The sequence below is a fragment of the Carassius auratus genome, unplaced genomic scaffold, assembly GCF_003368295.1.
Source record: "Carassius auratus strain Wakin unplaced genomic scaffold, ASM336829v1 scaf_tig00214178, whole genome shotgun sequence".
NCBI lineage: Eukaryota > Metazoa > Chordata > Actinopteri > Cypriniformes > Cyprinidae > Carassius > Carassius auratus.
The window spans coordinates 166,435-190,585 of NW_020527545.1; the positions used below are offsets into that span (position 1 = coordinate 166,435).

The window sequence follows — 24,151 nt, forward strand, 5'->3', positions numbered from 1 at the left end:
GATAAGTGCTATGTGACACTTTAACTATCTGAGTTGCAATAGTACTTTCTTTCTTTTGATTGGACTATGCAGACCCTTCACATTATAACTTGTTACAGTTAATGTACTCATGACTAATTCAAGAGATGTATTGTAATATTAAATTGTGCTGGAGGCAGAGACCTGAGACTAGCATACCACCAATCGTTTGAGCGAAGTGAATGCTGGAAACCATGATGATTAAATCAAATGAAAACACTAATGCTTTGTTGTAAATTTTTTCTAAACTTAGGAAGACTGAAATACAAATGCTCTGTTGTTTTTTTAGATGTAATTAGATCCCCGGGGAACAAAAGGATCAGAACACAACAGATAAAATAGTAATTAAAGGTGTATGTTAATAACATAGTGCAGATAAGTGGGTTTAAGTCCCTAGCCACTATAATAAGCAGCAACAAACACAGCCGAAGAAAGTTGGCTGTGTATAATAATAGTCAAAAGGAGAAAGATATATTAAGGGGAACAAAAAAAAAAGGTGAAAGAGCTCAGGCTCCTGCAGGTATACATAAAAGTAGGTAATTAAACACACAGAATCTACCAATAGTATTGATACCAACGGTATAGATGCGGCGGTTCTAAAGTTAGTGGTTGAACAACTTAGTATTTCTGTAATGAAATTTACTGGACCAATTCGTACCACATCAGCGTTTAAGCTTCAGGCACAGCCTACGTTTCAGTTTCAGTGGTTGTTGCGAGGATGGTCTTCTTGATGTAGTCCATAGCCTTAATGGCGTCGCTGAACTCTTTACTATCCTCCTTGTACGTGCTCTTGAATCTTGAAGGGTAAAGTAGTCCAAAACGCACGTCCCTTCGTCCTCTTAGAGCTTTCCGTGCATCCGTGAAGGCTGCGCGTGCCTTGGCCACACCGGTGGTGTAATCTGGAAAAATTGCTATTCTTTTACAATTGTAGATCAGCGGGGATTGGTCTTTGGCTCTCCTCAGGATGTCAGCGGCGTCTCCATCCGCAGAGCCTCTTTGGTTATTTTAGAAACCTCTTTAGGGCTGGCAGAGTCCGGCTGCTCCTCAACGCCGACTATTCGGATATTTCCACGCCTCAGCCTTCCCTCCATGTCCTCACACTTGTCCCGTAGTTTGACCAGCTCACTCTGAAGTTCAGTCACAGTAGTCTGTAGAGTATTCACCTCATCAGACCATGATGACAGACCACCTTTCACATCTTCAATGTGCGTCTCGATGGTGGCGATTTCTGCTCAAATAGCGGTAGCATTGCTGGCTATTTCAGCCCTCGCAGCATTAATGTCGGCCCTAAGTGTAGTAAACTCTTTAGACAGTGCACTCCGCATTTCCTCTCTTATAATTTTGGAAAGTTCTCCTCGTATAGAGGCTAAGATATCAGCTTATATCTCCTCGCTCATATCAGAGCTCGTAGATTGTGGAGCGTTGTCTTCTGGAGTGTGCTGCCTCTTGGATCTGGTGTTAGCCTCTAGCTTTGACGGGCTACCGTAATACTTGAATTTGCGAAGTTTATCCGCCATTTAACATGAAATGTCAGCAGAGACCGACTTCTTTAAAGTCCCAAACTATTATCGATCCAGTTTAAGTACCCTTTAGTTATTATTTGCCATTTTTAAAACATAAATGTTCATAAACCTGCAGGAGCTCTGAAATGTCCGTCTTCACTCCATCTTGGCTCACTAGCGCCAAAAATAGAGCATCTTTGGGATGTGGTGGAGTGGGAGCTTCGTGCCCTGGATGTGCATCCCACAAATCTCCATCAACTGCAAGATGCGATCCTATCAATATGGGCCAACATTTCTAAAGAATGCTTTCAGCACCTTGTTGAATCAATGCCACGTAGAATTAAGGCAGTTCTGAAGGCAAAAAGGGGTCAAACACAGTATTAGTAAGGTGTTGCTAATAATCCTTTAGGTGAGTGTATTTGAAAGCAATTACAAATAATATGAATTTGGGTTTTTGAAAACATTGCATTTAATTCACACTTAGGTAAATTCCATTAAAGTGTATGATTAGTGTAATAACTACACAATATAAAAGTATGCTAAAGTTAAATATTTTTCACAAAGGCTGTTTTGATGACATTGATTCTCCTTACTTTACCTGTTTTCTCTCTGTTCATAGCTACACATTTCTCAGCTTTTTGATGCTTGCTCTATTCCTTTGCAGTGTTTCTCACAGACTTAGGGTGTTTTCACATATAGGTTGTTTTAAACAAACCAGACCTAATTCAGTTAAAGTGAACCAGAAAGGGAACCAGCAAAAAGTGACCTCAGTCCTTTTGCTGTTCACAATATAGTGGACTCAGAAGAGAACCCGGTTCTTTTCTTGGTCCTCTTTAGCACTTAAGTGATCTCAAACCCTTTCTTGTTCACACCACAACGTCATAAGAACCCAGACTTAAGCTTTCTGTGCAGCAGTGAAATGTTGGAGTCTGACCTACTGGAAAATTTGGAAGCTGAAGCAGACAGGGAAGGGGGTGAGGAAGAGCTGGCAATCCCTGACCATGTCACCGGTCAAGACCTTTGCCGAGCTTAAGCAACGCTTACAATTAAAACAACCGTTAAAATTATGAACATTATGTATAACGTTTATTCAGCTTGGACACTTGTTGTCAATGCTGCCCGCAAGTTTTATTATTATCGTAGCTTCGAAACTGAATTGTACGGTGGCCAAGAGAGCTCAACACGCTGCAACTTAAGAAAACACATGCCAACTGAAAAAACACCATCAAATGAAGAAAACGTCTTCATGAGTTTGACAACACAAGTGTTGCAAATCATCAAAGCACATGCATATAACGAAACGCGCTACAAATCCTTCACAACACATGCATATAACGAAACGCGCTACAAATCCTCACAACACATTCATATAACGAAACGCGCTACAAATCCTCACAACACATGCATATAACGAAACGCGCTACAAATCCTCACAACACATGCATATAACGAAACGCGCTGCAAATCTTCACAACACATTCATATAATGAAAGGCGCTGCAAATCCTCACAACACATGCATATAACGAAACGTGCTGCAAATCCTCACAACACATGCATGTAACGAAACGCGCTGCAAATCCTCTCAACACATGCATATAACAAAATGTGCTGCAAATCATCACAACACATGCATATAACGAAACATGCTGCAAATCATCACAACACATGCATATAACGAAACGTGCTGCAAATCATCACAACACATGCATATAACGAAATGTGCTGCAAATCATCACAACACATGCATATAACGGCTGCAAATCCTCACAGCACATGCACATTAAGAAACAATTAATGAAGCATTGCAAATTTATTTTCATTAACCTTGAAATTATATTTAGCTGAGAATATTAAAGTTAGCCATCTTAAGTAACGTTTTACATTTAATTATGTAATTATTCAGCTTATTTAGGCTAATAATATACAAAAGATAAAGGAATCATGCAATCAGGGTGTTTAAAAAAAAGTCACCTTTCAGTTCACCAACAACTCCACTGACAAGTAGCCACTGCACGATAGGCAAATCCCAGCCGGGGCCGACATTTTTTGGGGTCTCCTTGAAACATTCTATTTTCAATTGTGGTCAGTGCTATTTGCAGCAGGATTTGCAGCGTTTCTTAATTTGCATGTGTTGTGAAGGATTTGCAGCGTGTTTCGTTATATGCCTGTGTTGTGAGATTTTGCAGTGCGTTTCGTTATATGCATGTGTTGTGAAGGATTTGCAGCGCGTTTCGTTATATGCATGTGTTGTGATGATTTGCAGCGCGTTTCGTTATATGCATGTGTTGTGAAGGATTTGCAGCACATTTCGCTGTATGCGTGTGTTGTGATGATTTGCAGCGAGTTTCGTTATGTGCATGTGTTGTGATGATTTGCAGCACATTTCGTTATATGCATGTGTTGTGATGATTTGCAGCTCGTTTCGTTATATGCATGTGTTGTGATGATTTGCAGCGCATTTCGTTATATGCATGTGTTGTGAAGGATTTGCAGCACGTTTCGCTGTATGCGTGTGTTGTGATGATTTGCAGCGAGTTTCGTTATGTGCATGTGTTGTGATGATTTGCAGCGCGTTTCGTTATATGCCTGTGTTGTGAGATTTTGAAGCACGTTTCGTTATATGCCTGTGTTGTGAGATTTTGAAGCGCGTATCGTTATATGCCTGTGTTGTGAGATTTTGAAGTGCGTTTCTTTAAATGCATGTGTTGTGATGATTTGCAACACTTGTGTTGTCAAATTGATGATGTTTTTTTTTTAATTTGCTGTTTTTTTTTTTATTTGCATGTGTTTTTTTAATTGCAGCGCGTTGAGCTCTCTCAGCCACCGTAGCATTGCTACTTTATATTTCTTAGCAGCTAGGGGGTAAAATTGATGTTTTGAAGTAACGAAATTTCAGCTTCGCTTTTGCAGAATGAGACGCACAGAAGCAATTCACACACGCAAATTTCATCTCTCTATCTCTCTCTCTCTCTATCAATCTCTCGAGAATTAATTTAAATCAATAATTCTTGCATTCAAATATGTGATCATGCCACACTACTTTATCTCTGTGTCTGATTTACAGCGGGCAAAATTCTAGATCTTCCCGGTGCATCGGGTGGTTGTCATGACAAGAATACTGAGCAAAAAATGCACTAAATAATTAAATGCACAGTTAGCCGTAGATAACATAATTGACAACAGAATTATTTTGTACTGTTCTAGTTACCAGTTGATTTATTTATTTGTTTGTTTATTTATTTTTGAAAATGTAACAATTGAACGTCTTAAATGACATCAATATATAATAATAAATATATTAGGGGTGGGTGATGAGCTAAAATTCATTTCACGATATTTTACACTGTCCAGGCGATATCGATATTATATTGCGATATAAGAAAAATAAATAACAACCAAAATATTTTAACCTTATATAACTAGAAAAAGTAAGGGATTGGACACAGACTTGAAAAGTCTTTTTTCATTGTGCCATTGTTTTTGGCCATTGTGCAGTTGTCCGGGAATTGTTGATTATATGCTTAACAAGGCTACATCTATTTGTTAACAATACAGTAAACACTATAATATTGTGAAATATTGTCAGTTTAAATAATCTATGTGATTGTTTTAACACATAGACTTCTGTATTTCTGTGATGTGCAACTGTATTTTCATCATTACTTCAGTGACACATGATCTTCAGAAATCATTCTAATATGATGATTTACTGCTCAAGAAACATTTCTGATTATTATCAGTGTTGAACACAGTTAATATTTAACAGTTAAATATTTCTATATAATGGTATATAATGGTCCTTTGTGTCAGAGTTATTTAACTCAATATAACTGATTCATCAATCGCACATCTAGTGTTCTGTTACTGATGCAAGCACAACTTCTACAACTGATAACAGAGCACTCAAGAGTGTACTGCCAGTCATGTTGAGCTCATTAAAATATGTCAGATTAATATTTTGTATTCAATTATTTACATATCAGACCAGTGACTGCATGAAAAGCGAGACAGTTATGCAGTGTAGTCTTCATCACCCTGCAGAGGTTTCTTTTGAAGAATAATCTCATGACTGTACACAATCCCTCAGATTGGCAACCACTGGAGCAGTGATTTGTGCTCTATTAGTTTGGTCTGTTACGATGCTCTGTGTTTGATTACTAATTCCTGTGTAGTATGGTGTTGCACACAGAGGATGAAAACTGTTCAGCCTCGACTCTTTATCATCAGTTGTGGTAAAATGTGCAAAGCGTATCAAATTGAACAAAACTATATAAATACAAAACTTAAATTCATGAATATATAACAGTATCCACGATATCACATACCAGGGCACAACATAATACCAGTAGTCACTTTCATACCGGTATAGCGCACACCCCTAAAATATAACTTATATAAAAATATACAAGTACTAAACTGCTTAGTTCAACCTCAAGCAGTACTTTTATATTGGTCAATACAAACCGTACCGTGACCTCATTGCTTTTGCAAATCATGAGGAAATCGAACAACAAAGAAGGTGGTCTGATTATGGTTTGCTTTTGGGTGGCTCTGAGACAGTTGCATAGCCAGAAAAAAGACTCGCAAAATTATGGGATAGTATTTTTGTCGCACTGCTTCCGTCCAACCATACTCCTGGTAATTTGCAGGTCGTGTCAAAATGTAGTTAATTGTTAAATGTAATAATTTTCTTCCAAATACGATAATTTTGAACTTCTTGTACGAAACTTGGACATTTCCAATCTGGCAACACTGTCTGTTGATGTTGTGCCCGGGGAGGCAGAAACATCCTCATCAGGTGTGACGTTAGGCCTTGTGTCTGGCTGTCCATCAAGCCAAGGTTTTTTGCTAAAAAAAAATTAAGAAAGGAGCTCTGCGAAATATTGCTAGCTAGCAATGTGCTATCAAAAATGATCTAGATCTATAATAGACTGCTGGGGTCACAGTCAGCTGCTGTTTGCTGATTGGTTGGCAGTCCAAATGTCGGCAGATATATTTTAACAAAAATAATTTAAAATGTAAATTACATTTTAACATTTTTAGCATTATTGCACCATATATTGGATTCTTATGTCTGTGCCCCTGAGAGTATGATTTATAATGTTCAGTGGCGTCACAGAACTGCCAGATTCAAACTGCTTTCACGCGTTGGCTGCACTGAGCCAGAGACGGGACGCGCTCAGCGCTTGTCATATATCGCAATTTATATGCAGTGTTTTCAACCACATAATGTTTATTTTAGGTTTCATACATTTAAATATACATAATCACTAGTAAAACAATACATTGGTAGTTTCTAAAATACACACTGATGTCTATGGAAGCAGCAAAAACTATCTAATCAAATGTAATTTGCAGACTTGTTTTATTCATATATCAGACACACATAGCAGAACAATAAAGATTACTCTATTCTTCGTCCAGTTCAACAGCCACTTACTTTCATGTATTTTGGGAGAAACTGGGGAATTCAAGTACTGTACGTTAAATCCGGCTGACAGGACTCTGAACTGCAGCGCTCATCTCGTTATATATCAAGATCATATCAAGATCATTCGTAAAAGGTTTTTAAACGAAGAATCGGAATATCAGATAGTTGACATGGTAAGCAAGTTTGTGTATATATTTTAATAAAAAATGAAAAACTAAATAAAACGAATACCTATACATCTGTTAGTGGCTGCGTTGTCACGTGACAATCATGACGTGTCGCTATGGAAACAAGAGGTCATTTTAAATATTTGTAATTTACGCTTGAAAGGGTTGATTTAAAAATATATATATTTTTTAAGTAAACAACAATAGCTCAAGTTTAGTAAAAAAAATTTGAGACTATAAAAAAAGTCTCATGTTTATTCAACAAAGTCAAGCCTTTTGGAAAATCTATTTGTGGCAGTCAGTCAGTTTTGATATTGTGGCGGGTGGTACAAATAAATCAATGTATGAGAAACTGCACTGGCAGTGCCACAATCCACCTTGCATACGTTACCCCTCAGAGAAAAGGAACTGCAAAAACCTACTCACTTTGACTTACTCCCAGTAACATCATGTGCAGCAGAAGAACTCCGCTGAGGACTGTCTAAAAGAGCTTCTCTCAACTTTTGAATGCCCTTTGCTGCTCCCAATGCTTTATCTGGTCCACTGTCAATCCCACTGGAGTGAAAACTTTGCCCTTCTCCACTCACTCTGTGGTAATGGACAGACACTGTCACAGTGTTGCTGTGACAGTTACATCTGTTCAGTGTCATCACCAGCAGTTTCATCTGTTTCTGTTTGTGCTTGTTCTGCAGGTGTGTTTGGTGCTGATGAAGAAAGAGTGAAGGCAGTGAGAGAGGGAGACTCTGTCACTCTAAACCCTGATCTGACTCAAATACAGGGATTTACTGAGATACAGTGGTGGTTTAAAGGTCAGCTTTTTGCTTATACTAATGGAAGGAATCACGAATATCCTGAAAATGAGAGATTTAGAGACAGACTGAAGCTGAACCAGAATGGGTCTCTGACCATCACCAACATGAAAACCAAACACTCTGGACTCTATAAACTATGGATCGAACTCAACACTGGGCCCTTAACTTTGGATTTCACTGTCACTGTCAATGGTGAGGAGATCTGTGCTGCTATAAGAATTATGAGCCAAATTTAACTGCATACTGTTGTAAATGGAAAAAAATATATATATAATCTGCATGTGCTGTATGCTGTGACCACAAGCACAACTAATAAACAGTGAAACAGATTCTAGTGCCTGTAACAGGGAAAATGTGTTAATCTTTGTCTGTAAATCTGATTCTTGTAGAGTCTCCATCAGTTATTGATGCTGTTAAAGGAGAAATGAAGTTTGAATCGGTGAAGGAGGGAGCTCCAGTCACTCTTCAGACTGATGTTATACAGCTAAACGGAGATGAGCTGATAGTGTGGAGGTGTGGAGAAGAAGGAAAACTCATCGCTAAAGCTGATATGGAGGCTAAGAGCTCACCATTATATGATACTGATGGGAGATTCAGTGGAAGACTGGAGCTGGATCATGTGACTGGATCTCTGACCCTCACAAACACCAGAACCACAGACTCTGGACTCTATAAACTACAGATCAGCAGCAACCAACAGATCTTATACAAGAGATTCACTGTTACTGTCAGTGGTGAGTAACTCAAGCTTTCTGAGAAAACGATTGTTCATCAGCTATGAACAGATGATATTACACCAATGGACTCATTATGAGAAATCAAACCTTCCTGTAAAACACACTTGAGTGTAAACTGATGCATAGTAAACTGATGCATAGTAAAACACACTTGAGTGTAAACTAAAAGAGCTCATGACTTCTTCCTCAAAGCAGACCTGTTACTTGCTGAAACAGCTTGTAGTAGTAGTAGTAGCCCTTTATTGGCACTAGTCACAAGTACCAGCGAAATTAGCCATCAACCTGTCCATACATACACAACATACATACAATGGGGTAGACAGAACAGGAAGACAGGGAATTGAGGAAGAAATACAGCATAACATTGGGAAAGTGAGGAGAAAAAAACAGTAGTGAACTTCTGTAACTTTACCAAACAAATACGTCAACACACAATCCTTTACATGTACAGTGTTGAACAAGCAGATAATAGTATGAAAGAGTTGTTGTCTATGTAATTACAGATAAAGAAATGATACATTTAGTAAAGTGCTTGCTAATTGCGATACACACCAAGGTCTACTGTACATAACATGTGCTTTCAATAACATGCATTGGTAATATCCTTTTAATTATACTTCAGTTTCACACTGACCCAGACACTATTACTGACAGAGATAAATATGAAACTATGATAAATACTGACGGTTAAGTTTTTTTAACAGCAATTAATAGGATTTTTAATGCACATTAATGACTAATGTCTCTGTTTATACTCACAGAACCAGATCTGTCTCCAGGTGCTGTAGCAGGGATTGTTATTGGTGTTCTAGCTGCTGCGGCTGCTGCTGTTGCTGGTGGTGTAGCTGGAGTGATTTACCATCGCCGCAAGATCTCTGAACTACGAAAACAAATACGACAAATACGTAAGTATTAGAGCTGATACAGCAAGACAAACAACACTGATATGAGCTTTATTGTGCTTCAGTAGACTTTGAATATATATAAAGTGTGATTTTTCACTCAACATCAACAGCAGAACTTAATCACTTGTTCTGCTTGTATCTGATGCAGTAATTAAGTTGGCTTGAGAAAGCCAACTTACTGAAATCCTATTTAAATTTATTATTATTATTATTATTCTGAGCCAAAATTTTAGCATGCATGTACATTAGCATGTTTCTAGCATGATTAGCATGCGACTAGCATGCTGCTAGCATGATTAGAATGTTGCTTGCATGTCTCTAGTATGTTTCTAGCATGATTAGCATATTGCTAGCATGTTGATAACATGATTAGCATGTTGTTAACATGTTGCTATAATGTTGTTTGCATGATTAGCATTTCACTAGCATGTTTCTAGCATGATTACCAAGTTATTAACATTTAACTAGCATGTATATATCCTGATTAGCAAGTGACTAGCATGTTGCTAGCATGATTATCAAGTTACTAACATGTTGCTATTATGTTTCTAACATGATTAGCATCTTACTAGCATGTTCCTAGCATGATTAACAAATGACTAACATGTCGCTAACATGATTACCAAGTTACAAGCATGTAGATAGCATGTTTCTAGCATGATTATCAGGTTACTGTCATGTTGCTAGCATTTTTGTAGCATGATTGGCAGGTGACTAACATGTCGCTAACATGTTTAATAAGTTGCTAGCATGTCGCTAACATGTTTCTAGCATTATTAGTATGTTACTAGAATGATTAGCATGTTACTAGTATGATCAGCAAGTGACTAGCATGTCACTAGCATGATTAGCAATGTCGCTAGCATGTTTCTAGCATGATTACAAGGTTAATAGCATGTAGCTAGCATGTTTCTAACATGATTAACAGGTTAATAACATGTTGCTAGCATATTAAGCATGTTCCTAGCATGATTAGCAAGTAACTAGCATGTCAATAACATGTTTCTAGCATGATTAACATGTTACTAACATTTTACTAGCATGATTAACAAGTGACTAGCAGTTCGTTAACATGATTACCAAGTTACTAACATGTAGCTAGCATGTTTTTAGCATGATTGGCAGGTGACTAGCTTGTCGCTAGCATGTTTACTAAGTTGCTAGCATGTCGCTAACATGTTTTTAGCATTATTAGTATGTTTCTTGCATTATAAGTATGTTACTACCATGATTAGCATGTTATTAGCATGATCAGCAAGTGACTAGCATGTAGCTATCATGATTAACAAGTTACTAGCATGTCAATAGCATGTTTCTAGCATTATTAGCATGTTGCTAGGATAGATAGATAGATCGATAGATAGAAAGAAAAAGAAAGAAAGAAAGAAAGAAAAAGTCAGATGATACACTGAAAAAAAACTGTTGGATTAACATAAAAAAAATATGTACATCGGTTGCACATAATAAAGTTAGGTATACGCAACATAATTTACACATGTTAAAGCTACATGATTTTTGCTTGTTAAACGAACATGATTTTTATATGTTAAAAATACATAATTTGTTAAATAAACATGATTTATATATGTTCAAGACACATAATTTGTGCTTGTTAAACGGAAATTATTTTTATGTTAAAGATACATCATTTGTGCTTGTTAAACGAACATGATTTTTGTTAGATACATAATTTGTGCTTGTTAAACGAACATGATTTTTATGTTAAAAATACATCATTTGTTTGTTAAATAAACTTGATTTATATATGTTCAAGATACATAATTTGTGCTTGTTAAACCTACATGACATTTTTATATTTTGCATTCATATATGCTGAGGTTTCAATAAATAAAACTAACCTGATTAAGTTTTAGAATACTATAAGCTGACTTTAATAAAAAAAAAAAATCTTTTTTACATCAACTAGTTTTGAGTACATTAACAACATTACTGCAGTTTAAAAGCAGTAAGACAAGCAAACACATTTCTTGAATCAAATCGCTGTATTCTTTTTTTAAAGTTACAATAAATTTTGTGCTATTAGAAGTAAGCTCTCTGTGTGGATATTTGAAGTTAAAAATAGCTTAGATTCCATGAACAAATGTCAATGAACAATGACAGCACATCAGTACTCATATCACTTTACTCATTTCATTTATTCATCACTTCAAATAAAAGACAAGGCACAGTCAAACATGTCGTGGAAAAGGTGAACAGTAATAACCATTCATACAGTAACTGCAACAAAACATTAAGACAAATACACTGTCAAACAGGTGTAGAGGAAAAGGTGAACAATATCAAGTTGTCAAAAGCATACCTTGACATTTTTGTTTTCAATTTTAAAATCAGAATAAGAAGTCAAATTCATGCATTTCTTTTAAGAGTACAACTCATTTTTATGTATGTGCTACAGAAGTAAACCAACAGATTCAAGTTATTAAAAAACAGAACACTATCTTCTGCAGTACCTCAAATTTATTTTTTATTTCAGGTGGGTAGTTGAGATTTAAGGCATACATAAGACCAAAAAGCATTGCCATAGCTAACGCAAAGTTGTCCAAGCCTTGCAAGATGTTCTGGCCTTCCAGAACAATCCCGATGACATCTGATCTGTCACGGAATTTGAGAATGTAGATTCCCACTGTGGTCTCCTCTGTGGATTTTTGGATGAAGGCTTCGTCATCATCCTGCAGAATGCACAGACAAAATGAGATTCGACAGAACACCGGGCACTGCTCTGGGAATATTCAAACAAATGCAATTTCAATCATTTAATAATGTAGATATCATGAAAAATGTGAACTTGTACAGTATTGTTCAAAATAATAGCAGTACAATGTGACTAACCAGAATAATCAAGGTTTTTCTTATATTTTTTTATTGCTACGTGGCAAACAAGTTACCAGTAGGTTCAGTAGATTCTCAGAAAACAAATGAGACCCAGCATTCATGATATGCACGCTCTTAAGGCTGTGCAATTGGGCAATTAGTTGAATTAGTTGAAAGGGGTGTGTTCAAAAAAATAGCAGTGTGGCATTCAATCACTGAGGTCATCAATTTTGTGAAGAAACAGGTGTGAATCAGGTGGCCCCTATTTAAGGATGAAGCCAACACTTGTTGAACATGCATTTGAAAGCTGAGGAAAATGGGTCGTTCAAGACATTGTTCAGAAGAACAGAGTACTTTGATTAAAAAGTTGATTAGAGAGGGGAAAACCTATAAAGAGGTGCAAAAAATGATAGACTGTTCAGCTAAAATGATCTCCAATGCCTTAAAATGGAGAGCAAAACCAGAGAGACGTGGAAGAAAACGGAAGACAACCATCAAAATGGATAGAAGAATAACCAGAATGGCAAAGGCTCAGCCAATGATCACCTCCAGGATGATCAAAGACAGTCTGGAGTTACCTGTAAGTACTGTGACAGTTAGAAGACGTCTGTGTGAAGCTAATCTATTTTCAAGAATCCCCCGCAAAGTCCCTCTGTTAAAAAAAAGGCATGTGCAGAAGAGGTTACAATTTGCCAAAGAACACATCAACTGACCTAAAGAGAAATGGAGGAACATTTTGTGGACTGATGAGAGTAAAATTGTTCTTTTTGGGTCCAAGGGCCACAGGCAGTTTGTGAGACGACCCCCAAACTCTGAATTCAAGCCACAGTACACAGTGAAGACAGTGAAGCATGGAGATGCAAGCATCATGATATGGGCATGTTTCTCCTACTATGGTGTTGGGCCTATTTATCGCATACCAGGGATCATGGATCAGTTTGCATATGTTAAAATACTTGAAGAGGTCATGTTGCCCTATGCTGAAGAGGACATGCCCTTGAAATGGTTGTTTCAACAAGACAATGACCCAAAACACACTAGTAAACGGGCAAAGTCTTGGTTCCAAACCAACAAAATTAATGTTATGGAGTGGCCAGCCCAATCTCCAGACCTTAATCCAATTGAGAACTTGTGGGGTGATATCAAAAATGCTGTTTCGGAAGCAAAACCAAGAAATGTGAATGAATTGTGGAATGTTGTAAAAGAATCATGGAGTGGAATAACAGCTGAGAGGTGCCACAAGTTGGTTGACTCCATGCCACACAGATGTCAAGCAGTTTTAAAAAACTGTGGTCATACAACTAAATATTAGTTTAGTGATTCACAGGATTGCTAAATCCCAGAAAAAAAAAATGTTTGTACAAAATAGTTTTGAGTTTGTACAGTCAAAGGTAGACACTGCTATTTTTTTGAACACACCCCTTTCAACTAATTGCCCAATTGCACAGCCTTAAGAGCATGCATATCATGAATGCTGGGTCTTGTTTGTTTTCTGACAATCTACTGAACCTACTGGTAACTTGTTTGCCACGTAGCAATAAAAAATATACTAAAAACCTTGATTATTCTGGTTAGTCACATTGTACTGCTATTATTTTGAACAATACTGTATATAATGAGAACCAGACAAGACCAAGAAAGACAAATGACTGATTACAGATTACTGTTAGACCTCAGTTCTAGGATTGTGGATGGTAGTCCTACAAGTTTAGATCAAAGATACCCAATTGTGCAGTGGTCAGCAACCTTACGGCAGGCAGATGGATAATTACAGAATACCAATAATAATGTACTGATGTGCTTTGTCGTGGTAGCATACAATAGCAGAGGGAGTCGAGACAAGAGTAATTAAAGCTACACTGTGTAATAGTTAAAGTTGATTTTTTTGTTGTTGCCAAAAACACTTTGTTCTTTCAAAATTATATGGTCTCAATGTTAATACAATTCAAACAACTAATTAAGTATTCTCGTAAGTATATAAGTTGCCATTTTAAAAGACATACGAGTGAATTGTTCTAATGGCGGAAGCCATGTTGGGCCTCCATCTTGAAAATAAATCAGCCAAAGATGGACATACCTGGAAATGCAAGCTTTGTGCGCAACTCTAATTGTAACATAATACACTGATGAATGAGCACTGCTTTTAAATGAACATTTATTTTAAAAACATTTATTTTACCAAATTTAATTTCCTAATTCCATAAACAGGCTTTACTCCCTTGAAACCTTAACTGGAATGTAACTATGTCACTGCGACTTCCCGAATAGGTGAACACATGCACACGCGAGCACACATCACTTGTGAAGTAAAATTGAAAATCGAGGATGCAGTGCATCGGGATTAGAGGTTGAGTTCTCACGCAAAAGAAAATGCCAGTTACTTTGGATAACAGGGCAACGCCTGAAGACCTGGCTAGCTGGCCGTACTTGTCAAAGGGTACACATCCCAAGCATAAAAGCAAACGTTGATCTCTTAATTGGAACCAATGCTCCCAAGGTATTAAAACCTTGGGAGGTTGTCAACAGCTGCGGGAATGGCCCGTATGCTGTTAGGATGGTGCTGGGATGGGTCGTTAGTGGTCCGCTGAATGGTAACAGCGGGGCATGGGAGGAGGGGTTTCCCGCTGCTATGGTGAACAGGATATCTGTGGGCAAGTTGGTAGAGATGCTGACCATTCAATACAATCACGATTTCAACGAAAAGGGTATGGAAAAGAAGGAAATGTCCAGAGAAGATCGTACAGATCAGAGACAGAGACTTTGTGCGCTTTCTCTGGTGGCCAGATGGAGACATCAGTAAGGATTTTGTGGAGTTTAGGATGACGGTGCACCTGTTTGGCGCTGTTTCGTCCCCCAGTTGCACAAGTTACGCAATGAGAAGAACTGCTGATGGTAATAATTCTGAGTTTTCAGCTGAAGTTCTTCAATGTGTTAAGCACAAATTTTATGTGGATGACTGCTTGAAGAGCTCAGCCACAGATGATGAAGCTCTCCAGATGGTAAGAGATCTAATTGCTTTGTGTCGAAAGGGAGGCTTCATCTTAGAGAAATGGATAAGCAACAGTCGCATCGTCTTGCAAGCCATAGCAGAAGATCAGAGGGCTAAAGACCTTAAGGAGCTGGATCTAGACCAAGATACACTTTCCAGTAGAAAGAGCTTTGGGTCTACAATGGTGCGTGGAGACTGACTCTTTCAGGTTCAAATTGGAGATAAAACAACAGCCTCGAACCAGACGGGGTATGTTGTCAGTTAACAGCTCAGTGTACGATCTGCTTGGGTTACTGGCACCTGTCACTTTGCTTGTTAAATTGATGCAGCAAGAACTCTGTCGGAGACATTGTTCATGGGATGATGCTCTGCCACCAGACATCTTGCGCAAATGGGAAAGGTGGTTGAAAGACCTGGAGCTGCTGACTACATTTAAGGTGGATAGGTGCATTAAGCCAGGGTATTTTGGAGAAGTTAAGCATCATATCATTTTGCCGATGCCAGTGAGGATGGATATGGGGCGGTAACCTACCTCCGGATGTTAAATCATGAAAATATCATCCAGGTCACATTTCTGCTTGGTAAAGCCAGAGTGACACCTCTGAAGGTTGTAACTATTCCCCCACTGGAATTGACAGCGGCTGTCTTTGCTGTCAGAGTGGACTCAATGTTAAAGGAAGAATTGGATTTCCATTTGGAGGAGTCAATATTCTGGACTGATAGCTCTTCAGTGTTAAAGTACATTAATAACGAGGACAGGCACTTCCACACATTTGTGGCCAACAGAGACTCGACCATCAGAAAATATCTGAACCCTCACAGTGGAGACATATTGGTTCTAAAGATAATCCAGCGGATGACGTATCGAGGGGTCTGAACGTGTCTGAATTTCTAAAGAAAAGCACGTGGCTAGGAGGTCCTATATTTCTTTGGCAGCAGGAGGAAGATTGGCCTAAACCTGTGTCTGAATGGTCATTGGACATGAATGACCCAGAGGTGAGGAAAAGGACTACAGTAAATGCCATCAAGGTGTGTGCCGTGTTTAGTCCTACTGACCAGCTCATTGCTTACTTTTCTGACTGGAGGAGGCTGAAGACAGCAGTTGCTTGGTTTCTCAGGTTAAAGGTCATGTTGTTATTAAAGGGGCGACTGAAGAGGCAGTTGGAGGCTGCTGTAGCCGATTATCCAAAGGAAACCAGTCAGGACGGATTGAATACTGCTGAAGGACAAAGGGGCACAGTGACATCTAGGAGTGGAATCCTGACACTGGAAGATCAATTAGAAGCAGAGATTGCCATCATTCCGTATTGCCAGCAACAGAGATTCAAGGAGGAGATTTCCGTTCTGTTGTCGAAAGCAGCAGTGAGTAGACAGAGTTCCATATATAGGCTGGATCCAATGGTGGAGGAAGGACTCTTAAGAGTTGGAGGAAGGTTGAACAGAGGAGCGATGCCTGAGGAAATGAAACATCTTCTCATTCTCGCCAAAGATCAGCATATCTCCATGCTTATTCTTAAGCACGTACATCAGACTCTGGGCCATGGTGGACGGACTCATACGCTGTCTAAAGTGAGGAAGAGGTTTTGGATTACCAAAGCCAATTCAGCAGTTAGGAGGGTTATTGCTGAATGCAGTTTTTGTAGATGTTAGAATGGAAGAGCCGTAGAACAAAAAATGGCAGACCTCCCAAAGGTGAGAATCCTTCCAGATCTACCACCATTTACGAACACGGGACTAGATTACTTTGGACCTGTTGAAGTAAGGAGTGGACAATCGACCTGTAAGCGATACAAAGTTATATTTACCTGTATGGCAAGCAGGGCCATCCATCTGGAAGTGGCAGAATCCCTGGAAATGGATGCATGCATCAATGCTTTTCGGTGTTTTATCAGCAGGAGAGGACAAGTGGAACATCTGAGGTCAGACAATGGTACCAATCTCATTGGGGCGGAAAAGGAACTTAAGAAGGCTCTTGTTGCTTTGAACCAGGATATGATTCAAGAAACCATGTCGCAGGTTGGAATCTGTTGGAGTTTCAATCCACCAGCTGGTTCACACCATGGTGGCGTGTGGGAAAGGATCGCCTGGTGCGAAGGGTTTTGACTTCTATCCTACGGCAGCAGACATTGGATGATGATGGACTTCATACGCTGTTCTGTGAAGTGGAGGCCATTTTAAATGATCGGCCTATTACTAAGCTCTCGGATGATCCAAGTGACCTGGAACCTCTTACTCCTAACCATCTTCTTCTTCTGAAGGGTAAACCAGCTTTGCCACCTGGAGTGTTCAATCCTCACGACCAATATGGGAGAAGAAGTTGGAGACAGGTACAATACCTCTCGGATCTTTTTTGGAAGAGATGGAAGCAAGAGTATTTGCCTTTGCTTCAAGAGAGGCAAAAGTGGAACCAAAGGAAGAGGAGCTTGATTGCTGGGGACATTGTGGAAATAATGGATTATTCAGCTCCTCGTGGCTCTTGGCCACTTGTCAAGGTTCTGGAGGTTTTTCCCGACAAACATGGGCTTGTGCGTTCTGTAAGATTACAGACTAAAACAAACATCTTGGAAAGGCCAGTGACTAAACTCTGTTTACTGCATGGAGTATAAACATTTTTGTCCATGCTGGGCTTGACTGTATTTTGATGGATCATAACATTTAGTTCTTTTTTTTGTTTTTGTCTTTTTTTTGTTTTGTTTAAATTGTAATGACTGCTGGTCAATAACAATTAGGGGCCGGTGTATAGAAGCCAAATGTGGTGTCAGTGTATTTAAATATTGGGTGTTGTTTCTTGTTTGTACAGTGGGTCTCGCTCTAATGTTACCTGAGGTCAAAGTTATAAAGGAAGTATCAAACTGCCAAAGGGATGGTGGGTTTGACCCGGAAGGGCAAAAGGTTTTGACCGCTGTGGCGCATAGGCGCTAGAAAACTGATTGTTGACAAGTCTGTGTGTATATGTATACCTATATGATTTACCGTTGAAACTGGATAAATGGATATTTACCTCTGCACGGTAAAGCAAATAAAAAAAGAATAATCAGCAACACAACAAAGCCTACATATTCTAAAGACCAAATCCGTAAGGTAACAGAACAACAAGGACACAGTGCGTCAGCCAGGCATACCACCCCAGCTGTCAGTATTAGACTGAGCGGCTACACTGAGCCTGAGCGATCTCACGCCACAGCGCCAAAACGGTATTTATGATTTTGAATTTAGTAAGAAAACGGACGTAATTTGAAATCTGAGACTTTGTTTCATATCAATAATAACAAAGCACAAAGATTATTGTGAGTTATTGGATGGGATGTGCACTACAATGTTCCATTCATTCATCAACTGAAAACAGGATGACTAACAGATTCCTGGTATTTAATTCTGATCAGTCCAACGCAATAACGAAATCTGACCAGGTCTAAAAACTGAAACTGTTGATGCTGCACTTCACACTTTGGAAAAGTTATATATATATTTTAATTATGAGCAGGCCTACAAGCTGGGATTGGTAATGCTGCACTGTAATCATAGTTATTCATTTATATTTTTCATTATATTTTATTATGATATTGGTTTGAGAGTATTTTATTTAGTGGAGAACTTTGCAGCAGTATTTTTATTATATATATTTTTTATTAAAAAGTATTTAAAAAAAAGTGTAAACAAATTGTTAAAAAATGTTTTATAGTAATAAACAACCTGCAGTTTGTTTGCATTTCTTTCCCTTACTGTACCGAAAATGAACCGAACCGTGACTTTAAAACCGAGGTACGTACCGAACAGTAATTTTTGCGTACCGTTACACCCCTAGTTAGTAATAGTACATAGAAGGGAAGTCTGAGTCTAATGAGCAATTTTTGACAGTTGGAGTTTGACAGAATGTTCAGATAAGCAGACTTTTCAATGCAAGTCTATGGGAGATTTTAATGATTTTTCATTTTCATTTTTATGAAAACCGTAAGTCCGATCAGTTAGAAAAGATATAGCACACCCTGCGAGATCAGTCTGAAGAGCTGTGCTGAGTTTGGAGTCTGTAGAGTTAAAGCTCTAGGAGGAGTAGCAGTAAGAATTTTTTGTCTCAGAACTAGACAAAAAGTTCGCTAAGACAAACTTTAGGTTGGCTTGAGAAAGCCTAGCTTGAAAGTTTTAAGCAGTTGTTGCCTGACTAGAGAGCTTGAAAAAGTTTGAAAATTTAAAAAGTTTTAAGTTTGATGGCAAGTTACAAGCATGTCACTAGCATGTTCCTAGCATGATTAGCGTGTTACTAGCATTTTCCTAGCATGATTAACAAGTGACTAGCATTTCGTTAGCATGTTTCTAGCATTATTAGCATGTTGCTAGCATTTATCCAGCATGATAAGCAAATGACTAGCATGTCACTAGCATGATTAGCAAGTGACTAGCATGTTCCTAGCATGATTATATAGTTACTAGCGTTTTGTTAGCATGATACTAGCATGTCATTAGTATAATTAAAAAGTGACTAGCATGTTCCTAGCATGAATAGCAAGTGACTAGCATGTCGCTAACATGATTACCAAGTTAGTAGCATGTAGCTAGCATGATTCTAGCATGATTAGCAGGTGACTAGCATGTCGCTAGCATGATTACTAAGTTGCTAAAATGTCATTAACATGTTTCTACCATTATTAGGATGTTACTAGCATGATCAGCAAGAGACTAGCATGTACTAGCATGATTAGCCTGTTACTAGCATGTCAGTAGCATGTTTGTAGCATGATTAGCAGGTTACTAGCACGTTTCTAACATTATTAGCATGTTGCTAGGATAGATAGATAGATAGATAGATAGATAGATAGACAGAAACAGTCAGATGATAGATAGATAGATAGATAGATAGATAGATAGATAGATAGATAGAAGCAGTCAGATCATAGATAGATAGAGAGAGAGAGAGAGAGAGAGAGAGAGATGAGTTTAGGGTAAGGACTCCATACAGATGACAGAGAAAGACAGCTATACATAGGGAGACTAATGACCAAGGATTGTCAGCACCTGTGCGATTTAATTGGAGTGCAATTACTGTGAAGACAGAACCAGACTAGAGGAATTAAAGTGCCTATGGTGAAGTGCCTAAGGAGAAGTGAGCTCACTAGGGAACACCCAGGAAAACAGAGACTGACAGCGTGATATTACCCCCTCCCCTACGGAGCAGCTCCCAGATGCTCCCCCTGAAACCCCGGAAAACCCAACAGAAAAAGAGGTAGGAGGGAGGTGAAGCGGCGGCGGACTAGGGGGAGTGACGGAGGGTCAGAAAACAGGGACAGGAGAACCAGATAGAATGGACAGACAGAGACAAACAACCAGGTGGAATGGAGAAACAAAGACAGGACAACCAGGTAAAATGGAAAAAACAGAGACGGAACAACCAGATGGAATGGAAAGGCCGAGGCAGGAAAGTGTAACACAAAACAAGGAGTCCAGGAGGGTGGTGGACCGGCGGAGGATAAAGGGGAGGGACGGAGGGCCATGTCCAAAGAAGGAGATAACAGAAAAACAAGAGAAAACAAAAACATGGGTCCATGGAGGACATCAAGTGATGCCCTCCAGTGTGGAGCAGAGGGCCATCACCACCATATGGTCACGGCAGAAGCCCCCCCCAGGGCGGAGCGGAAGACCACCACCTCCACGTGGTCGAGGCCGAAGTCCCCCAGGGAGGAGCGGAAGACCACCACGTCCTCCTAGCCGATGCCAGAGGTCTGACCACGGGAGAACGAACCTCTGGAACGTCCATGGTAACTAATCCTGACTCTGGCAGGTCAACGGTGACTAACCCTGACTCAGGAAGGTCGATGGTGACTAATCCTGACTCTGGAGGGTCCACGAGCACCTGACTCGACTCGGAAAGTTCAATAGGAATCTGATTTGATTCAAGAGGAACAACTGAAACATAACTTGACTCTGGATGGTCAGCAGGAACTAGCCCTGACTCTGGAGGGTCAACGGTAACTAACCCTGACTCTGGAAGGTCGACGGTCACTAACCCTGACTCTGGAGAATCCATGAACACCTGACTCGACTCTAGAGGGTCAACCGGGAACTGACTCATCTCTGGACAGTCAATGGGCACCTGACTTGACTTTGGACTGCCTGTGGAGACGTGAGACGCCTCTGCATCGGGCATCGTCTCGGCCTCCGGAACAGCAGCGGGCATTGCCTCGGCCTTCGGAACAGCATCGAGCACCGTCTCGGCTTACGGAACAGCAGCGGTCACCGCCTCGACCTCCGGAACGGCATCGGGCACCGCCTCGACCTCGGGAACGACCTCGGGAACGGCCTCGGGCACCGCCTCGGCCTCCGGAACAGCACCGGGCACCACCTCGGCATCCAGAACGGCAACGGGCACTGCCTCGGCATCTGGAACAGCATCGAGCACCGCCTCGGCCTCTGGAACAGCATCGGGCACCGCCTCGGCCTCGGGAACCGCATCGGGCACCGCCTCTGGAACAGCATCGGGCACCGCCTCGGCCTCCGGAACAGCAGGGGGCATTGCCTCGGCCTCCGGAACAGCAGCAGGCACCGCCTCGGCCTCTGGAACAGCATCGGGCACCGCCTCGGCTTCCGGAACAGCATCGGGCACCGCCTCGGCCTCCGGAACAGCAGCGGGCACCGCATCGGGAACGGCCTCGGGCACCGCCTCAGCCTCTGGAATGGCCTCGGGAACGTCCTCCTGGACGGCAGCGGCCCGCTCGGGAACGTCCTCCTAGACGGCGGTGGTTTGCTCGGGAACGTTCTCCGGGCTTTGAGGAATGGTAGACGCCTGTCTCCTCCTCCTCTGCCCTCCATGATGGCGAGTCGGTAGCAGCTCGTCTGGAGACTCAGGCGTTGAGTCGGCCATCTTGTGCTGTGTCTTTGGGCTGGCGGCCATCTTGTGCTGTGGCTCTGAGCTGACGGCCATCCTGTGCTGTGGCGCTGGACTGGTGGCCATTTTGTGCTGTGGTGCTGGGCTGGCGGCCATCTTGAGTTGTGGCGCTGGACTGGCGGCCATCTTGTACTGTGGCCCTGGACTGGCGGTCATCTTGTGCTGTGGCGCTGGGCTGGCGGCCATCTTGTGCTGTGGCTCTGAGCTGGCGGCCATCTTGTGCTGTGCTGCTGGGTTGGCGGCCATGCCATGCAGCGACGCTGGGTTGGCGGCCATCTTGTGCAGCAGCACAGGCCTGGCGGCCATCTGGTACCACGGCGCTGGCTCGGCCGATCTGCGTCTCCCTTCTCCTCTCGGGACATACTTGGTTGATTGAGTCCTTCTGTGACGATTGGGTTAGGGAAAAACACAAGGAGAAGGTGGATCCAATTGCAAGTATGGTTTATTTAATAAACAGTCGTGGGAGACCAACAAAACAGGTAACCGGATGGAACGGGAACTCGGAAAAACGAGAAGGTAAGGGGAAGTCTCGGAAGACGAGAAACATTGATACACATAGGGTAAGGACTCCATACAGATGACAGAGAAAGACAGCTATACATAGGGAGACTAATTACCAAGGATTGTCAGCACCTGTGCGATTTAATTGGAGTGCAATTACTGTGAAGACAGAACCAGACTAGAGGAATTAAAGTGCCTATGGTGAAGTGCCTAAGGAGAAGTGAGCTCACTAGGGAACACCCAGGAAAACAGAGACTGACAGCGTGACAGTAATAGTACATAGAAGGGAAGTCTGATTGAGTCTAATGGGCTTCAGTGTGTTTAGATTATAATTTTTGACAGTTGGAGTTTACGGAATGTTCAGTTGAGCAGAGACATTTCAATGTAAGTCTATGGGATTTTTATAATATTTAATCTTCAGTTTTATGAAAACTATAAGTTGGATCAGTCTAAAAAGATATAGCACACTAAGTCAGATCAGTCTGAAGAGTTGGGCTGAGTATGGTGGTTCTAGCTTGAAAGCTCTAGGAGGAGTAGCGTTCAGAAATTTTAGTCTCATAAGAATAACAATAATTAGAATTAAAGTTAGTGAACTAACTTTTGATGTTGGCTTGGCCATGGGGCAAAAGAGCCACAGTACTTGTGTGCCCAACATTCTTGAGGTGCCCCACTGCAAAAAACAAACAAAAAAAAAACAAACACCTGCAACAGTCTTTTTCCATGGTCCCTTGCTGTATTCTTTACTAATAAAAAGCATGGACTATGATAACAGCTACGACACGGTTGTCTAGCTGGATGCGAAATAAGTCATGCCTATTTTTCCATTTTTGCTATTTCACAGTCCTGTCACCATCGCCTTGTGGGCAACGACACACAAGGTAACTGAAAAAATGCGGTTTAAATCAAGGTGATCATAAGGGGTCCAAGCACAATGGTTTGTATAGATGATGCAGTTACACAATGGACGTGTATCTTTTAAAGTAAATTATGAGTCCTTATGTGAGTGCTATTATATGCACAACATGAAAATAGATAAAATATGATCAAATTTAATGGTATTTAGGAGATGATCTTTTTGCATAATTACTATATTGAGTTTTATGAAAGTTTATAAACAAATAATGAATATTTATTCTTTTATTATTTATGCACATAAATGAAACATTTTCAAGTCTTTGAACAGATGAGGTGTGCTATATCTTTTCTAACTGATTGGACTTACGGTTTTCATAAAAATAAATATTAAAAATAATACAAATCCCATAGACTTTAATTGACAGGATGTTCAGATGAGCCAAGCTCCAAATCCCATTAGACTCAATCAAGCTTTGCTTTTATGAATTAGTTCTAATCAATTTAAACTCATTCAAACTCATCT

The 24,151-nt window shown here is 40.2% G+C and overlaps 1 protein-coding gene across 1 annotated transcript in view; it reads left to right on the forward strand.

Annotated features, from left to right (window-relative positions):
- Window positions 1-7,646: 7,646 nt before the first annotated feature.
- LOC113091273 (uncharacterized) overlaps window positions 7,647-24,151 on the forward strand; it is a 63,296-nt gene continuing 46,791 nt past the window's right edge. The window contains exons 1-3 of the mRNA XM_026256681.1: window positions 7,647-8,124; window positions 8,322-8,666; window positions 9,431-9,541. Coding sequence (XP_026112466.1) covers window positions 7,647-8,124; window positions 8,322-8,666; window positions 9,431-9,541 — 934 coding nt within the window. The remainder of the gene's footprint in view (window positions 8,125-8,321; window positions 8,667-9,430; window positions 9,542-24,151) is intronic.